Raw genomic sequence first — 21,611 nt, 5'->3', positions numbered from 1 at the left:
AGCGCACCGCAAACCCACCGAGAGCATAAGAAACCCAGACATCGGGCATCATTTACTTTGCCAGGTTGAAACCAAAGTCGTGTTCTCTGTAACCATATTGTTTAACAGGAATACTTTGGGTCAGGAAATGGGCACTCTGGGCCAAATTCTACTTGTATATACTGAATTTCACCTGGTATATACCACAGACCTACCCCCTCCTATTTCACCATCCACTGTTTCTTTAGCCTCTCTGCCAGTCAAAGACATCCACGAACATAACAACTGGAGAAAAGACACTACACATGGGGATCTGCCTCCCCAGTGATCTGTGGCTCCTTCCCCCAAATACTTAATTTTTCTTCTGGTTACTTTTAGCAAACCAAGCACTGACAGATTCCCCTTTTTCGGCAAAATTCTGCTTTAGCTGCTTGCGCTAAGTCCCATTAACGCTGAAGGTCTGCACAGGCTGTCAGCGTAGAGCCCTTTGCCACTCCAGTCGTGCTGTGAAAAACCCATCCAGTAGAGGCAAGAGAGAAGAACACTCTACTTTTCTCTAGTATTCTTCACACATGCCTACAATTACCATAAAAAGAAATAATTATAAAAAAGCCAAAATCTTGTCATTCAAGACAAGAACACAGCCATTTTTCATAATTGGTCACACATATCCCAAGTCCAGGAAACAGTTTTCACCCTTTAGTGTCATCTTTCTTTCTGCCTGAAAAGGGGGGGGGGGGGGGAGACTTTTCTAAGCTTTCACTTAGAAACTGAATGAAAAAAGCAACAGACTGAGAGAGCCTGAGGGGATAAAATAATTTTGCTAAAAACAAAGAAACCCAGGGGGAAGCGCAGAACTGCTGATCACGTACGAAGAGAGATAACAAAGATTAAGCATCGCCACTCGTTATGCCCTCAAGTAACGAGGCACTGCATTTCATCAAGAGGTTTCCAAATCTCATAAACCATTTCAGAAGCCTTGACAGCATCCACTGCACCATTAATGAAACTTTCTAATGAAGGGCTGGGTTTTCTACGTTCATTTTGGATAGAAAGTGTGTGTTGAAAGCAGTAAAAAAGAAGGGTTTTTTTGTTTTTTTTTGTTTTGGTTTGTTTTTTTTTTTAAGATGACTTACAAAAATACAAGCAACTCTCTGAGAATAAAAACAATTGGTATTTCACTTTGGAGGCCAAAGTAACATGTTTATTTTAGATTCATCTCGCAAGCCCGAGTTTAAATTCTTTCTTTCTTAATTTAAAGCAAGGCTTTGAATAGCAGTCTCGCAGTTTTGCCGCTCATACCCTTCAGTTTGAGGATGGGATTGAGTAAGCATTTCTTAGTTTCTCATTCATGCTGAAGCTTTTCAGCTTCACAGACAAATAAACATATGAGGAAGGGGAAAAAAACCCCAAAAAACAACAAAAACAAGACACTTCTTCCTCTGGGGGAGGAAAGTATGCATGTTCCATGAGCAGGTCACTGCCTTGGGACACAGGATGCCTGATTTCTAGCATCTTTTCCCAGGCATCTTTATTTCCTACAACAAAAAAGCTTCCCTAGGAATACCAGGGAAGGTACTCAGGTTGCTTGTATTTTCGTAAGTCATCTTAAAAAAACCAAACCAAAACAAAATACACACTCCAGAATCCTCTGTAGCCCAAAGGTTAGGGAACTCTAAAATTTGCTTTTGGTCCCAGCATCTTTTCTTATTTAGGCAACCAGGACTATGATCTGAAACCAGTTTCCTTGTATTCTTGTTTACTGCTCCCCAATCACAGCACCATAAGATACAAAATAGGATGCGAAAGATAAGCAACTTTTTAGTGTTCAGCTTGCTCCTTCTACAAGCAAAAGCAAAGTACAGACTAGGGGAACCCAGTTCTTCACACACACATTTTCAAGTGCAACAGCAACATTTCACTCTAAAGGAGGTCCTGCTTGGCTACAAAGGCCTTCCCCTGGAGAATCCCGCATCAGAAGAAACCAAGTCTGTACTATGGGGCTACGAGCCACATGGGCACCAGCACTCAGTGCATTTGGGATCCAAGCGAATACCCAACCTGGATTTCCTGGAATACAGAGAATACCCTTATTTTAGCCACACTCACATTCATAGTTAAGAACAAGGTGCATCAGGGCAAAGCAACTCACGCCCAGTTCGTTCTGCGGCAGGCGTTCCTCTCCGAGAGGGTTAAACCTACGCAGCACGCTGGAGAGCACAACACCCCTTCCTGGAACAAAGCACGCGCTGAAGTGTTCAGGCCGCGATGGTTTGGTAATCCTGCCGTGCCACCCACTTTTGGGAGATCAGCAGGAGGCCTAGCTGTACCTTCTCAAGCAAGCACCCGTCCCTTGCTCTTTTAGCAAGGCTCCCAGTATTGCAGAGCCTCGTTCCCTCTCCGAGGGCAGATTCCCGCGGCTGGTACGCACAAATATCAAATTCCTCCTGACGTTCGTGGGTTTCTAGCATCGCTAACTAGGCCAAGTCCTTCTCTCAACAGTGCAACACCTGCAGCGACGACACAGGAACCAGGAAACTAAATATCTACAGCGATAATACTAGTAAGGTCCACTGGAGAAACACACCGTTAAGCCAGGAAAGCTGACAGTTACTCAGCCTGTTTTGTTGGATTCTCCCCCCAGCCCCCAAAAGGAATTAATGCTGTTTCGCTAACAGCACAGATTTTACTCCCGTCTTTGATGACTTATTGACAAGCTCAGCCCGAGACGGCTGGCAAAACTAACTCAAATTTCATACAGGTTTCTCCAGGCACCTTTCGTCCTCCCTCGTACACATTTAAATATAACCATGCAGAGGAGAAATAATTTACATGCTGAAGCACATTGCTATTAGTGAAAGAGAAGTCCATGCAGTGTAGGTTCAGTTACGGGTAGAGAAGGCAAGTTTGGTATTTCCACCTGGTCTTTTTTCCCTTGTTCGTGATGCCGACACATCTAAGGGGCGTAAGAACTATTTGCTTGACCACACGTTATGGCAACCAGGACCTCCCTGTGCAGACACCGCACCGAGGGAAGACAGCGCGTAAACAGCAGTAAAACCAGACGCAGAAAGGACACTGAAGCGTCCAAGCATTATACAAAACATTGTCTAGCTGACTAAAGAACTGCTCCTTCCCAGTGCCTTAAGACCTGCTATTTCAATCTTTAGTTTATTAAAGAAAGCAAGTGGGGGGGGAAAAAAAAAAAAAAATACCGTAAGCACAAATACCACAATTTCAGGATAAAAATGCAGCCTAGCCAAATGCATAATGAGGAGGAGAAGGTGGCAAAGCCAGAAAGTCACTTCTATTCTACCAGGATGCAAAAGAGCACATTAGGGCTTCTGATCCTTTTAAAAGCCAACTTGCTCGCGGTTCTCCCCAAGCTCTTGCCACACTCCTCCCACCACCGCTCTCCTCCCATATCCCACTTGCCAAGCACCCAATGCCTTTAGTTCTCAATGTGCAGCAAGCCCGAACCAGTGAATCTGAAAAAATATAAACTGCAACTACGTTCCCCTGCTTTACCAGAGATCTTAGGCACCCTTCAACCAAGCCCCAGCACCTGCGACGGAGACGCCCAAAGCCCAGCTGCTTTGCTGGCAGCCCGCCGACCTCCGCTCTTGGCAGAAGCCGTTCATTTCCCCTTCGCACCACAAGCTCATTTGAGTTGTTAATCACATCGGAAATTGTTCCGTAAGTCTAAAACATATCTGCAGTTAACTATTTGGGGCAACGCTACTTTGAAACGGTTTAAATCCCCAAAGGTAAAGAGCTCAAAGTAATTTTGCTACTTTCATGAAAAGTGCATAGTAAAGGGCATAAAACGCCTAGATATTGGGACTGCACTCCAAAAGAAAATTTAACTGCTTCAGGAAACACCAGATCAATGCTATTATTTATAGATGACAATCTCCTTTACAGTAACCTTCTGCAACAAAAGAATAATATTAAGGAAAAGGAAATTTCCTTTTAATTCTTTATATCAATCTGACCTTCGACGAAAGAAAGAAAAAACAAATTGTGAACTTTTCCATATAGAAAAGGTGAGGAGTAGAAATGAAGAGCATCTTATATTTCTTGTGATTTTTTTTTTTTTTTAATCCTTCCTCAAAGCAATTTAATTCTGGAAAAGGAAGGAACGTCATCCTTTCTACCAGCAGATCCCTGCCTATTTTTCTGGTGAGTTCAAATTCGCTGTAGCAAGGCTGTGATATACTGTCAGCATTGTCCGCTTTAGGAGCATAGGAAGACAAAAGGTTCCTACTGGAATCCATTAGATTGCAAGTAGCCGTACTTGTATCCGTTTTCTTTTTTGGATAGAAATTTAGGAGCTCTAGTTTGTTTCAAAAAGATTTTAAAAAAAGTGTCATTGTAACTCTCCAATCTTTTTTGCTACACAGGACTATGTAATTCTACTTAGCTGCTCAAGAATAACATTTCCATAGGGTTACTTAACCTCACACACACTACCATGTCTAGATATCATATTTTGTGAAAGCTTCTTTACATTTCTCCTCTTTTCTGCTGGCATTTTGTAAGCTTGGTGAACTATCCAATACAGTGGGGGACAGGGAGCAATTTTCCACTCAGTGGCCAGGCTATGTTCTCAGTTATACTCTGCTAATATACTGAGTGCCTTCCATTAAGGAATTACATTTAATTAATGGATTTGGCCTTATGATAGTAAGAAAGGAAACACCATTCCCATTTTATGGATGAGGAGATGAAGACCTCCTATTAGATACAGTACAAGCACTGAACAGGGGAAGTTATAGCAACTTATCCACTTTTACGTCAGAAACCTGCCCCACAGACAACGGCGAAGACTGTCAGTGCTGACCCTACCTCTGCCCACCCTCCTGGAGGGTGGCAACCCTCACGTCTCCTGGCATGAACGCGTGGTACCTATATGCTGTATTTTATACCATATTACATCAGCAAGTCGCTTCACTACATCTGCAAGTTCAGAAAAGGCCTTATATTTGCTTCGTCTTCTATTTAACCTGAGCGTGGGACGTTGACCGTGCATGCTGCGTTCCCGGGAGCTTCTGTTTCCTTGAAACCAGGCTCTGCTCTCCGTCTTTGCTCCCGTCAGCATCCAGAGCCGCTCGGCACGTGATCTTTGCTCACTTTGCTGTCTACGCCTGCGTGGGCAGCACAGGAAACACGTGTTACGTGCTTGAGATGCACTTTCAAACTAAACTAGACCATACGGATTCCTGATTTTATGCTGAAAATGTTACTTGGGTTTGCAAGCTACTGTCAGTACAGATAAACATGTTACAGCAAGAAGGACAAGAAACCTCTGCCAGACTCCGATTAGAAAATATATAAGGTGCCAAGAGCTACTGCGTAACTTTGACTGTGAAAAGCACAAAGGTGGAAGAGTCCGTTGTCTTGGAGAGCAATTTTCGTGCCTCACCTGCACTAACTGCAAACCAGACAGAGCACCGAGCAGAAACTCGGCACACCAAAGCGCCTCGCTGTCCCTACCAGGGTGCTGGGTATCCTCTTCAGCTATCTCTCATTCGCCAGGCAAAGGCTGTTACCTCCTTGCTCCCATCTAAGAAACACACATAAGTAATAATGACCTCCTTTGTAAAGTACTTTTAATTTTGCAGTTGAAGATGCCACATATTGCTAGAGAAGATGACGCCTTTTCATTATTTTTATTTATTTTTAAATATTGAGGGCTCCTCCGTTTGGAATAACATTAGTAAGGACTGATTACATCAGTGCAAGATCCAAATAAAGAAACAAGCATGCTCCTCTTCACTGACACCGGTTAGGAGGCATCCACCATGGGCTGGATCCAGCAGACGGTTAAGCATTTTCTCCAGCTTCAGCTTCAATTCACAGTAGTAAAAGCTGTCTCCAGAACTTCAGAGAGAAATGAAGTGCTATCACACTATTATGCCTTACTGAGTATAATGTTTCCCAGGGAGGCCCATCGCAGCACAGCTACCCTTCACTCAGTGATTCATCACAAGCGCGTAGCCAAAAGGCTGTGAAGTTGGATTCAAAATCCCCACTGAGGTACCTAAGTGACAAGTTCTGAGTATTTCCTCAGCCCTCGTAAAAATGAGGGGTTATCAGCAAATCCGACAACCAATTTGTTAATTTAGTTACTTAACAGGAAGCATCTGAGTTTCTCAAGTTGGCCAGCATCTGGTTTAGATGTACCAACACTTAAGACATCTCCCCCCCTTCTCATTCGCATCATTTTCAAAGTGTGACTGTTCCTTGCTCAAGAGCCATAACGTGTCTTTAGGCTGCCTGTTAAAAATGACGATGTACAATGCTATGAACATGTTTCAGTTAGGAAGGGGGAAACTAATAACTTTGTCAGGCTTTCTGAAGATCCAAACAACTGTTCTCATTTCACAGCTCACTGACTCTTCAGATGCAACAGAAAGTCCTGGAAATAAAACCGCAATGCTTATTATCACAGCAATTAGATTTTCCTTATGTTTCAATATGAAAATGACCCTTGTGGATGATCAGTTTAGAAGAATGAAATGCACAGTTCTGACAAAATTTAAAACACTTATTTTAACTCCCAAACTGCTCTTCATGTTAGAGCAAAAGGTGGCTCTAACGGTCCACAAACTCCAGAACATCACCTATGCTCGACATTATTTTTATAGCCCCGCTAGGGCTTCTAACCAAAACTACCCGCTATCTATGACCAGCTACCATATAACAAGTTAGCTGATAAAACACAACACAAATTTCATTCATGTGATGTCCCAGCAAGAAACTATTGGGTAACATGCAGGGCTGAACCAGGCTCTCCTGAGCTTCCTCGACGCTTCAGAATCACAGCCAAGCCAGCCTGATTTCTCCGGGGGTTTAAGAGTCCTCTAAACCAAAATGCGCCCTTGTGATGACAAGGCCCACAATTTCTCCTGCACTTCACTGCCAATTAAAGTTTACCTTTTCCTCCCTCAAGAGGACACATTAGCCAGTACTGCTGCAGCCAGGTTAGAGCTGACGAGCATGATTTACTTACATACGAGAAAGGTGCAACTTATACATCAAGTATAATGGAAAGGACAAATAATTACTGAATTAATACAGTATGGTAAGGTTTCACTCCTCAAATGCCACTGATTAAACTGCAGCCTTTACTGTTTTAGGCCTTATGAGAGATGGCTGTGAAGGGCCCAACCTCCCAGCGAACTCTCAGCCTAATTAGGCTACGTACTAAAAATGCTGTTCTGACATGAAAACATCAACAGTAGTTGGAGATGTTCAGCAACATGAAGGATCAAGTCTTGCAAGCCTTTTTCCAGCAGATTCCTTTGCCACTATGCCTTAGTCAAATACAGAGAGTGCACAAAGGACAAAAATCTGAATACTCACTTCAGAGGCAGGGAAAAAAAAAAAAAGGAAGAAAAAATTTGCACTAGAAGTGATTTTCCCTACTACTTCTGTAATGTTTACAGTCCCTTCATATCTTTATTTACAAAACATATTGCAATCCTCGTGTGCTAAAGTATGCTCAATTTGCCTTCCTTCACAGCCCTAAACTCATATACTATTGAGTATCCACCCTTTTTCTTCCACTAACACTTAAAATATTTAAGCATATCGGTGCAGAGAAAATAATTCCTCAGAAACATTTATCTTATTTCTCCTTGACTGATAACTTCCTGCAGCTCTGGGGCCTGTTAATTCTAAGCATAGATGCTTTACTTAGTCATAGAAGTTTTTTCAAGTTGAAGCCCTGTTTTCAGAAAGAATCACAGGAAATCACCCCTCAAATTTCCTTTTGCTTTTTAGCCTGAGCCAAAGGGTTTAATACACTGGAATAACATAAGAGGGAAGCAAGACAACGGCAAGAAGCTTGCTCAGATTCAAAAATGAGTATTTGCAGTTCAGGAAAGCCCACCTATGACATTGCTTTTCCTCCCTTTGCACTTTACAATTCTAGCCAGTGATCAAATGCAACCCACCACGCAAAGCCTGGAAAGGCCCCTGCAAAATCTCAGTTAGAAACCCGTATTTCCAAAAGACTCTCAGAGCAGCAGGGTCACATCAGACCGCTCTCGGGGTAGAGCGGTCATCACTGGAACTAAGGAGAGCAGGCAGCAGAGACAACTAGAGTCGCAGACTCATGAATGTCACAGTCAGCAGGGGTTACCATGTTTTCGACTCTTACTCCAGAATCGCACAATAAAAAAAAAAAACTAATATATTCTTCCATAAAGGCACAACTTCTGCTTGAACAAGAGCATACATCTTTGAAATATCCAGTCTTATTTTCTAAATACCAAATGATGACGGAAAACTTCATCAGACTGGTGCAGGTTTTAGCTGGGAATAACTTTTGTCCATCAGGCAGTTTTTCCAACTTCAACTTTCACTCCTACAGCTTTGCTGCATCCCTTCTCAAATATTAAAAAGTGACTACAATCATAAATCTTTCCTATCTAGGTGATAGCAGCAGGCTTCATCTTACTTAAAGTTAAGTGTCTAACAGACAGTTATTTAAATCCAAGTTAGCTTTATGTGCTCTCTTCTGCATCAATAATAATAGAAAAGGGACTTTCAGAGGAGATTCATCTGTTATCCTCAGACAGCACGTACTTTCCAAATACGCCAACTTCTAATGTTTCACTCCAAAGAAAGCCTGGAAGATCAGCATAAGCTGAGATAGGTAATTATTAAGATATCTAAAGCACAGTAGAAAGAATCCTACCCTTGCTTTCGATAAGCAGACCATTCTTAAGAGGCTTTTACTGGATAAACTCATGTCAGTTCCTTCAGTCTCCTAACAAGAGAGTCTTCCTTTTTCTCTCAAAAAATAAAAAATAAAATCAAAAAGTAAACAAAAATATTTTAGCTCCTCTCTGAACCTCCCCACGAGGCTTCATCTGTTCATACGTCCCAGAATCACATTCGTTTTTTCCAAAGGCAAATGCTGGACTGTGTATGATGAATTCGAGTATGATAAATTCTCTGCTTTCATCTATAGAGCTCTGACATGCACAGTCACATTCCCATTACCTGTTCGCTTGAAACTCATATTTCTTAAAACATTAAGAAATAACATCATTGGTCAAGTGTTTAATGAGCAATTGCTCAGGTTCTGAAAAGAAAAATGCCTTCCATTCTTGCCATCAAAGAGCTTTCCCTGACTGTCTTCCCAGCTGAAAGCTGAGGAGTATCTGAAAAGCTCAGACAGGAAGCAAGGTTCACTGTTGCCCCTACTATTTATTTTGCGTAGTACAGATTTCATTACCTCAGTTTGTTGCTTCCCTTCGGACTAAAGCATCTGGTTTTCAATTCATCAGCACAAGAGCATCACACAACTTACTCTTCTGCAAGAAAGCCAACAGCGTTGGGCATCCTGTACTGCTACGAGGCATCGACCACTAATACCCAATATGTCACACAGAGCTTACTGGTGACCTACACTTATTATTTGCGTAGCACATTGCTCAGAATCATTGTTACCAGCGGAGGAGGAAGTCAGGAGGAGAAGGCTCCTTTACTTCTATATGTAAACCATGATGTCTCCACTGTAGGAGCCAAAGGAAGACAAAGATATACTGGAGCTCATTTTAGATGAGCTGCCTTGGGTATCGACACTAGTTTAGCCACAGCAGCACAAAATTTACTATTCAGTCAAACTTCACAGCTGTGCTTTGCAGCTGTGTTGAGCTGACACTGCTGCAGCTACACTACACTGGAAACCACCCTCCTGTGGTGCCAAGCTGCCTGCGCAGAGGCGCCCGCGGCCTGGCGAGGGGGATGCACACACAGCGCACAGTGCTTCCCTGCCACATCCCTCCACCAGCGTGGGCTCCCTACTCTCCTCGCTTGCCAAACGCCAGCACTTCCAGGAAGCAAACTGGATCCTTGGGAATAGGAACGGCCTGACGGTGTGAGCTCTCTTGGCCCTGTGGGAACAAGCAAGCAAAGTCCTGAAGCTCCCCAAGGACCTGTGCTCATTCCACTGCAGCCTCACATCAAGCTGCAAGGTAAGGTTTATGAAAAGGAAAAAAAAATACATATGTAGACATACATATATACACAGATATGTATATATACACACATATAATCATGCACACATTCACACAATATATTTTTTAATTCTTAAATCCCTTATTTTCCTTTCCTGTCCTCTTGCTCGATGTTTCCCAATCTATTCTGCCACATCTTCTCCAGTGCACTCTACTATTCACATCCTCTCTCTAGTTTGCCCAGCGCTGCATCCCTTCGACCCGATACCCTGCAAGCCACAACACATCTTTCCTGTAGCACCCCCATCACCTTCTTCCATGAATGAAAGGGTTGGGGGGGGGGGGGGGGCACACCATCACACACATACTTCTGTCATTGGTATAGTTACTTCCTTAAACCTTACCCAGAAGGCCTAAAGCATTAAGCTAAAGCTGTGCCAGAGGAGCAGGGCAGCAACTTACAGCTACTCCACTGGGATATGAGAAATGTGGTAAAGGGATTCTAGTGTATTTAGAAAAAAAAAAAAAGAAGTCTTAGTATTGTGGCTTCCTGGTTTTCAGTAATTAATCTCAAAAAGGACAGTGCTCTTTCATACCTTACCATTTATGGTTACAGAAAACTTCATAACAGAACTAAGTTAGGAGTTCAGCCCCAGCAAAGCAAATCCAGGGAAGTAGCGGAAAGCGGAAAACAAGACGAAACACTTTGAGCTCCGAGTTCCACTGCTTCATCTTCGACAGAACGATTTTTACCCCAAGTCAGCCAAGTAACAGAAGTTCTTTCATCAGCAAAGTCTCTGAGAAAGCAGCTTTCCATCAGAAACTGTAAGTACCATTCTGAGCAAATGTTTTTCCTCGGGAACAGGCAACAGCTTTGGTTTTTGAGAAGTACTGCGTTTCTAGAAGCCACAGGCTTCTTAAACGTGCAGCACTGTGCTGGAAACCCCGAGAGCTTTTTTGCTAGGGAAAAGAGGTTGAATTGTTCTCGTCTCTGTAGCTGGTAAACTGGGATGCAATCTGGTAATTTCCCATAATTATTAAGCGCACATTAGGGTAATACTTTCACAGACAAGAGAATCTGAGGAATTTGCAGCCCCCAGAGCAGCAGAGCTGTTATGTTAACGGCAAACGTGCCTACGCTTGGTGGAGTTCTGCAGCCCCGGGGGCTCAGCCGTCTCGGGGACCGTGCTCGGCCGTCTCCGCTCACAGTTACGTGGGAACCAGGCGCTTCAGCGCTCTCAGGCTTCTTTGAAATCTGCTCTTTGATGGGTTAACTGCACACAGTCTTATACTGCACAAAATCCAAAAGCACCACTCTAGAAATACCTCAGAAATACTAAGTAGCTGCTGCTTTTTTTCTTTTTTTTTCTTTCTTTTTTTTTTTTTTAAAGAAAAGTAATCAGGTTTAAGAGCTAACTTAGAAGTACTCAAACAACTGCATAGGCTTTAGACATCAAATAACAGCTAATTTCTCTAGTCCACGCGCTAGTGCCACATCAGGTAAACGGGTCTTAAATAATGCACATTGATACAGTATGTTTCATAGAATAAATGAAATTGGGCCATGTTATGTAGTTAAAAAAAATAGGCAGCAGAAGAAAAATGGGGAAAGACAGGACTGAAACAGGAAAAGCAGCCAAAGGGTGTTAAAAGACACATGAAAGAAGTAAGCAAACGTGAGCAGTCAGACTAACTTACTAAGAGACTCTAGTAAATGTTTGAACTGGGCAGCTCTGCCACAGTGGAGCAACCCGTACAGAACACGCGCTTATGGATCTCAAACTTAGAGTTGCCCTCGGTTCCTGCAAGAAGCACCTGGCCAATAAAGCGGCAACGAACACAACGCCCTTCTCGCACACCCAGCAGAAACGGTGCTTCTTACGGTGCCTGCGCTAAGGCATTTCAGGAAGAACAAAATGAGGTGATTAATAAGTTGACACTGGATATGAGAAAGCAAATAACTATTTTGTATTCAGTGTTTTGTATTTGTGATCAGAGGCAGTAGAGGCCCGGGCCTTTTCACAGGCTCCTCGTCCCCTTAGTGCTGAGGACAACTGGCACAGCTCTCCTTGGCACGGTGCGATATTAGTGTTCGATGCTCTTCTGAGAGTAATAGATAAATGCTCACTGGCAATTCACCGTATGGTATAGGAGAAACCAGCTCAAAAAATGACTAGCCTACGATTGATATTTATTCCTAACTTAGATTTGACAGGGTTAGACTAGGTTTAGCACCCTCTCTTCTGTTCGAGGGAGAAGCATTCACGGGTGCTACCAGTACCCCTGCATGCTCCTGCATCCTGGCGGTGGCCAGAGACAGGTCCTCTGTGCGCTAGCAGAGGTCACAGCACTGGAAGCTCCTCGAGAGATGGGGGGGCAGGCAGAGACTTCCCACCAAGTATAAAACATGTCTCCTAATCAAAACAGGGTCCTCACTTCCAAGCCACAGCAGATGGCAGCCCTAGGATTATCACCAGCAGCTGTCAATGCAGTGATTATACATTGAAATTGCACAGCTAATGTACTGTATAATTTAACTAGACTGAGGAAAAAGATTAGGGGACATTATGAAAAGATTTAGCACTTATATTTTCCTAATAATTATGGAGGCACCCTGCAATCTTCAGTGCAAAAGATACATTTAGATTTGCTCTTGAGGCAGGACTAAAATCCACAGTACTCACTTTAACATCTTCATATTCAGATACACTCTAAGTCTTCCTGGGCCAACCGACTCCTCTGTGAGGCCTCATTTATCAAAAACCAAGCGTCTCCTCTGACCAAGTCATTAAATGAGCTCTTTCAACGTTCCTCCTAACATACATTCCATGCGGCTGGAAACAGAAGAGAAGAATTTATAATCTGACAAAAATTAACCTTTTGAAGATAGGGGGGAAGTCATCATTACGTTCCATAGAAATACATTTTTCTATATGCACATAGCATTCACGTGTCTTTCAAACTAGAAAACGTAGGGCTTTCAGCATATAAGAACATGGAATTATTCACATATGAAAGGAAGTATAAAAAACCACACAACACAAACACAGCCAAACAGAGCTGTTTACTTCACTGACTTCTTTCCTGTATTACATTCCCTGGGTTTCCTCTGACAATTCTGCTCACAGCTCGATTAGCGTTACAGGTTTTGCTAGTCTTCTCACTCATTTTAAAAGCACCAAAACTGCCTCAGAACGCATGCATTTCAGTTTTAGGGACCACATTTACAGCTACTCTGGTGCAGCAGCATAACAGTGACGTGAGCATCTCTCATTTATCCTGCCTGCAGACCTAGCCGGTTATTTTTTGTGTTTATAGAAGCACTCTGAGATATTTTTAGACCAATCTTTCTTGTTAACATTCTCTGCATAATTCATATGTCCTTATTCACTCGGGGGCGGAGCAGACATCTGATGAACTGGGGGAATAGGGAGAAACTGGAGCACGCAGCAGTCTACAGCGACCCAGGGTCAGGCAGCCTGTTTGGCCTCAGCATGGGAAACAATGTCAGACATACTTCTGGGAAAACCACCTGGCCATCTTCCACTCCAGTTTTTGCATGTGAATGATTACTTTTCTTAAAGAGGTACTCTGGCAGTTTAAGATGATCAGGTAGGATGAGCTTACTGGTGCCTCTGCTGCATGGGTGGGTGACCTCCAAGCAGACTGAGGGGGCAATTACCATTCTTAACAATTCTTTGGTTCATGGTCCCGCAGTTCTCGGTTTTCCATATAACGAGGTATTTCTCAGCGTAACCGGGGCAGCTATGGAAACACTGCAGTTCTACTAGAGTACAGAGATAAGCAGTGCCAGAGCACGGGGAGAAGCTTCCCAACTTGAGTCATGTTGGCAGCACCAATGGACACTTTCATTTTCCCAGGGAACTGATTACAGATGAACTGCTATCACTCTATGCAAGATTTTCCTGAAAACAAAGCAGGGTCTCAAGTGTTCATCATTAGATCCCCGCTGCGTTATGAGGGACTAACTCAGCTAGCATATGGTCCCTGGGCCCACGCTCCAGGGCAGATGACGTTCTCTATTACTTTATTCCATTTTCCACCCTGACCAAGCCGCACAGGAGCTGAAGAGTCATATACTGCTGACAGTTCAATACCAATTGGACTTCAAAAGCTGTGTTGTGCAATGGTCCAGTATTTTAAGTACTTTGGAATTCTTTGTTTCTCAAAAATGCTGCATTTCCACTTCTTCCACACAGAAGAAAAAGAAAGGATAGACGCTCCCATGCAACACTAATTGTTTATGTTTGTGTGCAGTGTTTCCTCGGGGCGTGCACGCGTCCACGCACAGCTGTGCGCAAGTATGCGTGCACACAGTGGTAACACTGACAGTGCTTGCTGCCAGATGTTCCTTTTATAGCCCCACAACCAGGAAAAACACAATATAGACTTACTGAAGGGCATTAGCTCACATGGCTGCATGGAGTTTTTGCACAAAACTCAAGTGCCAATAAGCAGGTAAGGTTCATTATACAGCAACTGCCAGTTGAAAATACCTCCTGCAACGTCAGCGAATTAAACATGATCAGAGAAGCAATTCCCTTCAAACCGCTGTAAGCAAAATTCACAGTGGATCTTGATGTTTTATTTAAACCGGAATTGAATGTGGAAGTGGACGAAATTCACTGTTCCAACAGCAGCAACTCCTCCTATTCCTAGGGAGACCTCAAAACATCTTTTTTGATATTATATTTGCAGCTCTATCTACTTTAAATAGATATTTCTACAAGAACGCCTGTAAGTAGCCCCTAGGTGCGCTAACCTGCCAAAGCTGATTTACTGCCCATATATTTTTACTGTTACAAACACTTATACGTTCTGGTGTGATAATACCAGTCTATGAACATTAGCATTGCCCAAATGTGGTTTTTTTCTTTTGGCTGTTTAACACAGAGTAAGGCACTTACACCACTGAAAGACTGAGAACTAATGGGAGAGGAAAGCAACGTTCAAATTACACTTGCATTCTCTCTTTCCAGAACTGATTTTTTTTTTCCTTAAAGTCTTTCAAACTGACTGCTTAGGCCTTCTCTAACAAGCGTTTGGAGGGTTTACTTGGTTTTTCCTGGAAGTAATATTTTGCGGCTTTACCAGGCTAGGACAGCTGGAGAAGATCTGCTTGTTTTTACTGGAAGAGCACATTTGTTGACTTAGGCATGTGCTTATCTCACACTGTATCTAAACTTAAAAGCCTCGGTATTTGCTCAGTTGCTTGGCTGATAGGTGGATTTGGAAAAGTAGCACGCAGTACTGAAGGCCAGGTAGTAAGAATAAACACTAAGCAGTTGCACACGCCTGAAGCGAAAATCCCGACCACGCACCTCATTTACTGCGTGAAGCTCTGCCTGATCGCCTTGTGCGCGAAAACAGGCCTGCAACCCGCCATGGGGCATATGCAATGGAGCTTCCCCTTCTCCTTCCACTGTGCTTTCCTCTCTTCTCCCCCTCCCCATCCCCAAACAAACAGACAAATCTCACTAGTCAGATGACAGTGCTTTCTCTAAATGTGGCTGGCACCACATTTTCATTAAAAAGACATTTAGGTGCAGCTATCAGTGGAGCACAGGCACCACTGACAGGTTGAACTTCCAGTGACTGGTCTGCATTTCCTTTCTCTAGAAATCTTGCACATCAATCATGCTGATTTAATGGCATATGGATCCCTGGTAATTATTTTCAGATCCTCTTTGTCACAGCTATAAAGCTATTAACTTCAGCGTCAGCAAGATCATCATTTAAAATCCCCTGCAGCAGAGGGATGCGGCAGGAGCTCTGGAGCTCGGTTCGGCCAGCGCCGCCCGTGAGCTCCCCGCCGTTGCGGCGGCAGCTTCCCCAGCGCCTTATTCCCTCCTGCTAGGGCCAGCCAGGATCAAACACTAGCGGTGGAAAAAGTAGCAGTTTTAACTGCCACATTTTCTGACCCTGCTCACTTTGGCCATGACCCATGCTCAGTGGCATCACACACATCGTGTCAAGAAAACGCAGCTTTTCTCCACTGCTTGGTTGTGCAACAAGTTTTAAACATCCCAGAATGGCCAAGGCCAAACAGCAATCGCGGAGAATTCAGAAACGGGCAGCTTGTTAGATGTTAAATTTTTAAACGATCGCAGCTCTTCTGTAGAAAAAAACTACATTTTAAGCTAATCCCGAAGAGAATATACTGTATAATATGGACTCCACCATAGGAGGGTTTTTCCCTCATGCAGCCTCTACCAATACCCAACACAACATTTCTTACTTCAGCCAACCAGTAATACAAAATAAACTAAACAAAAATAGAGAAAAATAGACTAAACCATAGTGTATGATAAGTAACATGAAATAAACACACAGGTTTCTAGGAGGAAAATAAAGAAAAGAAAAAAACAATGGTATTTAAGTTGTGGTTTGTTCCGAAACGGGATTGTTCCTCAATGGGGTATATTATATTTCAAAAACTTGTCATATCTCCCCTGTTTTTTTTTTTCCCCCCTCCTATTTTAACCCAGAATCAGAGATTTCAGTTTTCACAACTCTAAATCATGTTGGGGAAAAAGCTGGTGACTGCGCAGAAGCGAGGGGAGACCAGAGCCCTGTGCTTGGGACTAGGAATGGTTGCGTGCTCGATGATGATGTACTTCTTTATTGGGATCACGATTGTGCCATCCTACACTAAAAGGTAATGGCAGTCATTTCTTCATAAATATAAAGCTGTTTCTTTTTGCTGTCAGCATAAAATACGATTATGAAATGGCACCAAAAGATGTTATGTACACTGTACAATAACTAAACAGGACGTTCTTGAAGAGCTCACAAGAATTTGAGACAGAAGAGGGCGAACTAAGAAGAGGTCAGGTGTTTACAGGCAAGCACAAGAAAGGCACTCATCGTTCCCAGGGCTTGGACCAGAGCAGCCTGAAACAAAGCATTTACGGGGCGGGGAGCTTAAAGACCAATAATAAAAAGTTAAAGCTTTTATGAAAGCATAAAGGCAAAAAATAGTTTTCCAGCTTTTTTTTTTTTTTAAATCAAGTATGAAAGACTTCAGCAACAGAATTCACGGTAAGCCTCCAATCAACCCTCAGGAGATACTGGGGCCTTCAGCAGCCCAATCCACCGCAGCAAACCTGGCAGAATACATTAAATGCAAGAAGAGCTATTATTACCCACATTTTAATTCATTTTGCAAGTTCCCCCTCCATACACAAAAATCAGTTTCCGAGGAACCAAAAACTTTTTGCAAAGTGTCATGAAACCGAGCGGGCCGTGGCAGTTCAGTTCCAACTCCAGCGGCTCATTCTTTTCAGGCTTGGAAATTTTCCTCTCAATAGAGAAAGCAAGTACGCACACTTCACTCTTCTGACTAAGAACATCTTTAAGCTCAAACACCGAAGGCTTACACTTTGACATGTATAAATGTTATCTTTTATGTCATGAAAATCTGAGCAGCCAGTCTCCAGCCTCATGATAGCCACAAAGTTCCTGACAGTATCATCGTTTACAAAGTTCACTAATGCATTTTAAAAAAGCTGTTGAAAGCCTTGCTCTAAGATCTGAAAACCATTATTTTTAAGATAGAGGATATTTTCCCTCTTCCTGATTACATTACAAAATGACATCTGCATGCAAAGAGATTTATTTCTTAAAAATGGGAGTGCTCTGACTTTCTCTGCTTTTTATGCCATCAAAATGTACAGCTGCAAGCAAAAGCGTGCTACGATATTAGTAACCAAAGAGTAAGTCTTCAAAGAAGCAACAAACCAACTTTTGCCAGCCAAAATCTTGCTTTTATTTGTGCAATCCTTTTAATAAAGGAAAAAAAAAAAGAAAAAACGTGGTAACTATAGAATTTGAAGTTTACTGAATAGAATTATCCAAAATGTTTGAGATTTTCTGAAACCTGGCTGAGCTTTTGATGCAAGAGGTCAAGTTTTACTTGTGTACTGCACTTCCAAGTACTTACTACCAAACATTAAAATCCACAGCAACTTTTCTTCCTTGAATAACACTTGAAACAGTACCTGTGAGGTTAGAATCTAGTTTTCAAACCACAGAACGCACAACACACACAACCCATAAATCCTCTCCTGCACTCATGGCTTAGGACAGCCCTTCGCCAGGCACAGCTGCCTATCTGGAGCGGGCAGATTTCCCCACACCAGCACCGCGTGGCCGTGAACCCTTTCCATGCTCCCACCGACAACCGGTGCGCATAAATGAATCTCCAGCACGTGAACCCTCACGAATGCTGCCAAAGCACTCAAAAGCAATACATTTCGTTTTGTTTTGCAGTGTTTGGACAACAGAAACTGTGTGCAAGGTGCTGAAAGCCAACATCAAGGACAAAGTCCATTGCTCACAAAGCGAAGACTCGGAGGATGAGAACGTCTCTCATTATCCTTGTCTACAGGTGTGGGTTAACCTGACAGCCTCAGGGCAAGAGGTTATGCTGTATCAGACTGAAGATACATTGGAAAGAGATCCTAAGGTACTCTGCTAGTATCTAACATCTTTGATTCAAAAGGAGGGGAAAAGGGGGGGAGGCATGTCTGTTTTTAAACCAAGTAGTAGAGTAAGAATAGAAGGAGCTACTAATCTTCTACGTGTTAATGACTGTGCTTAAAGCAAGGTAGTTCTAAAATATTTCAAAAAAATAAAGCCATTTTGGAACTTATTTTAAACATTACCTCAAACATTAAGGTGATGTTTGTGAAGCAGTTCTACAAACTGAAAATGAGTATTAAACATTTACCAACATTTAAATAGACATAAGTCTCTACAAGTTGAAAAATGATACTGAGAAATCATTTATAATCTGTGGTTTGCTCAGTAGCTTGCTGAATTACTAGAGGAGAGGCCTGAAGTTAAAAACTGTCCTAAGCAACACCACAAATCCCAAATTCACTTCCATTTTCAGAAGTGTTTGATGTGAAGCAGGAGATAAAACAGGGAGAAAGAAGAGATGAGGGTACCTTTCGAAACATGACACACGTTTGGAACAGAAAAGGAGAAATGAACCAGTGATTTTGGAAGATGATCACTCAGAAAACTGGTTCGTCCTTAGTTTGGTCTGCAGTCGTTTCTAGCCAGCATGGCAGTGGATTCATGGAGAGGAAGGCACGGGTGCTGAAGGCGGAAGCACTCAGTATCACAACGCTGGTCCCTTGGTCTGTTATTTTGGGAATCCCTTCCCAGGAGTGGGCAAGTACCTCCAAGGGCAGAGGGTTTGCTGGTCCAGTGGCATGCCCTGCGCTCACTGGGACACATGAGAGAATTGGGGAGGAGGAGGTTGCAACGTTACTCTTTTATTGCTATCAGTGTTTCTGCTTGGGAACGGGCACAGAGAGTTAAACCTTGTATAAGCCTGTTCCCTTGTATCTCTAAGGGAGAGAGAGTTCCTACAGGAACATTGTCTAAACAAAGTCCAGGTCCAGCTCCGTTCCTAAAACGCCAAAACTTCAGAGGCCTTATTTCAGCCAAGCACTCTAAAGGGGGCATAAAGTGATATTTAGAGCTCAGATGCCCAAGACTGAAGCACTTTAGAATCCAAACCAGCGCACACGCTTGCATTAGCAGTGCTCATCCTTTCAAAAATATGTATATATACCATCAGGACTTCACACACTACAGTTCTGATAGCATAAAATAACAGAAATTACCCACTGTAGATGCAAACAAGAGCCCTGTTCATGGAAAGGGGAAGTGGAATACAGGGGATGAAAAATGATTTCACTTCCCACCTACTGTTTGCATTACCTCAACTGCAAGTCTTCAAGTCAGGAACTGCCCCCTTTTTGCCTTGGCCAGTTTCTAGCTTCATTAAAACATTGAGGCATTATTACATATGTGAAATATTGTAGAAGAAAACTGATACAAACAAAAGAAAAATGAGTTGCTTCAAAAATCTTACTAGTAGTTAGTATTTCCACTGAAGACTAATTAATTTTGCATTACTACTAAAGGCCACCAAAAGAACTGCTTTGTTAAGAGGACAGGGAAGAAGCTCACAACTATCGTGCCTTCCTCATGTTTTTCCACCTATTACGACTAGAGGCACACGCTGAAGTGACTTAGTTATCTGACACACCTACTATTCCCAAGTCAGCTTACTTCAGCAACCTTCAGCATGTTTCGATATTTACAGTGAACGGCCTGGCTAAGCATCAACTTTGAAAGCACGATCAACAGAGGCAGCCCTTCCTCTGCTGCCAGCGGTCATCTTCTGGATAGCCGAGCTGCGAGTTTCTGCCTGAGCAATGCGTTTCCGCCGTGGTAGTCGCCTAGAAGCCCAGTCAGGAATCGTCACTGGGCACTCTAACAATAAAGGCGCAGTCCCATAGACTATAGTTACGTTTTGAGCACGTAATGTTTTACTGGTTTCCAACAACATTATTCCAACATGCTAGTCTGCAGAACTGGGGCACAGATGCCTTGACAGACAACAGGGGAACGTGGTAAATGGGTTACAGATGCAAGATTAAAAAAAAAAAAGTGCATCCAGAGATGCTATCCAAAATACAAAAGTCTGAGTAAAACTAACATGCTGGTACTGACAATCTCAGTCCACTACAAATCCTGCATTAGAGTATCTGTTCTAATGAATCACCTTCATTTTTGTATTCCAGTGCTCCTACGTCCCAGGCAACTCGGAGAACCCTAAAGAAGTTAAAACGCGAATAGAAACAATTGCAAGCAATTTCAAAAGGTATCAGACCTTCCCATGCTACTATGACCCAGGAGGCACCCAGACAAATGTCATTTTAAGCAGACTTTATCCCCCCAAAGGCCTCCTCTTCGCTTTCCTCTGGCCTACCCTCTTGTTTACCGGTGGATGTCTGATTATTCTCCTGGTAAAAATCAGTCAGTATGTTTCTGTTCTTTCTGCTTGGCAATATAAAATAAATATCTAGTATAGACAGCTGCAAGATATTAAAGTGCCTTTCTTCTATATGTCATCATTTGTATTTTTGACTTTTAATTATACTGGATGGCAACCCAAGGGTAAGCATTCTAGAAAAACTGAATTACATCTCCCAGTTTATCTACTGTGGCTGGCAACGAATTAGATGAGGACAAAATACAAAACTGAAGTCCCAAAGTTTGCACAAAATACCTGCGTTCAGAAGAACGCAGACTGTGGTAGCATCTGTTATTTCCTTGGGCTACTGGGGTACAGCTACTTTACAGGACCCAGAGATATAGTTAATTTTTACTACCAAATTCTCACTCCGTATTTTAGACAGGGAGCTAGTTTTCCATCCAGCTGAGACCAGTTGGTACCCAATCCAACTACTGGTGTTACACACCATTTGTGCGCATCATTATTGCTACAATATGCGTTCATGGCATACTGCTCTTGGCTGCAGGGATAAAAAAAAGTCCAAACAAATACTCGGTATCATGGATCTCCGCTTTCTAGGGGAAAAAAAAATTGATATATATATATATATCAATAAAAGTCAAGCCTTAGAAAGTTTATATGCAAAACATTTAAAGTGAATTGTATTGTATACGATAAATATGTGCAAAAAGTACAGAATATGGTAAAGAAGCTTTTACAGGCATTAAGCTTTTACACTGAGCTCAAATCTCAGCTTTGCTTTGAAACAAGGAAAGGTGTACCATTCAAGGAATGCTATTTGCCTGCAATCTTCATAT

At 42.6% G+C, this 21,611-nt stretch overlaps 2 protein-coding genes across 3 annotated transcripts in view; one reads left to right on the top strand and one right to left on the bottom strand.

The window, feature by feature from the left end:
- KCNIP1 (potassium voltage-gated channel interacting protein 1) overlaps positions 1-21,611 on the bottom strand; it is a 454,273-nt gene that overhangs the window by 398,455 nt on the left and 34,207 nt on the right. The window lies entirely within an intron of this gene.
- KCNMB1 (potassium calcium-activated channel subfamily M regulatory beta subunit 1) lies at positions 10,340-20,903 on the top strand. Its single transcript, XM_009690242.2, has 4 exons — positions 10,340-10,778; positions 16,463-16,632; positions 18,246-18,441; positions 20,579-20,903. The coding sequence occupies exons 2-4, from the start codon at positions 16,496-16,498 to the stop codon at positions 20,861-20,863; spliced, it is 618 nt and encodes a 205-aa protein (XP_009688537.1). The 5' UTR covers positions 10,340-10,778; positions 16,463-16,495; the 3' UTR covers positions 20,864-20,903.

The sequence above is a fragment of the Struthio camelus genome, chromosome 13 (assembly GCF_040807025.1).
Source record: "Struthio camelus isolate bStrCam1 chromosome 13, bStrCam1.hap1, whole genome shotgun sequence".
Taxonomy (NCBI): Eukaryota; Metazoa; Chordata; class Aves; order Struthioniformes; family Struthionidae; genus Struthio; species Struthio camelus.
The sequence above is the reverse complement of the archived record's forward strand: the minus strand, read 5'-3'. Positions and strand labels throughout refer to the sequence as shown.

What these genes read in the sequence shown, in the direction of transcription:
- KCNMB1 (XM_009690242.2), top strand. Translation starts at nt 16,496, where the DNA reads ATGTTGGGGAAAAAGCTGGTGACTGCGCAGAAGCGAGGGGAGACCAGA. An exon ending in GTGCCATCCTACACTAAAAG is followed by an intron (nt 16,633 to 18,245) that starts GTAATGGCAGTC and finishes TTTGTTTTGCAG; the next exon opens with TGTTTGGACAACAGAAACTG. An exon ending in CATTGGAAAGAGATCCTAAG is followed by an intron (nt 18,442 to 20,578) that starts GTACTCTGCTAG and finishes TTTGTATTCCAG; the next exon opens with TGCTCCTACGTCCCAGGCAA.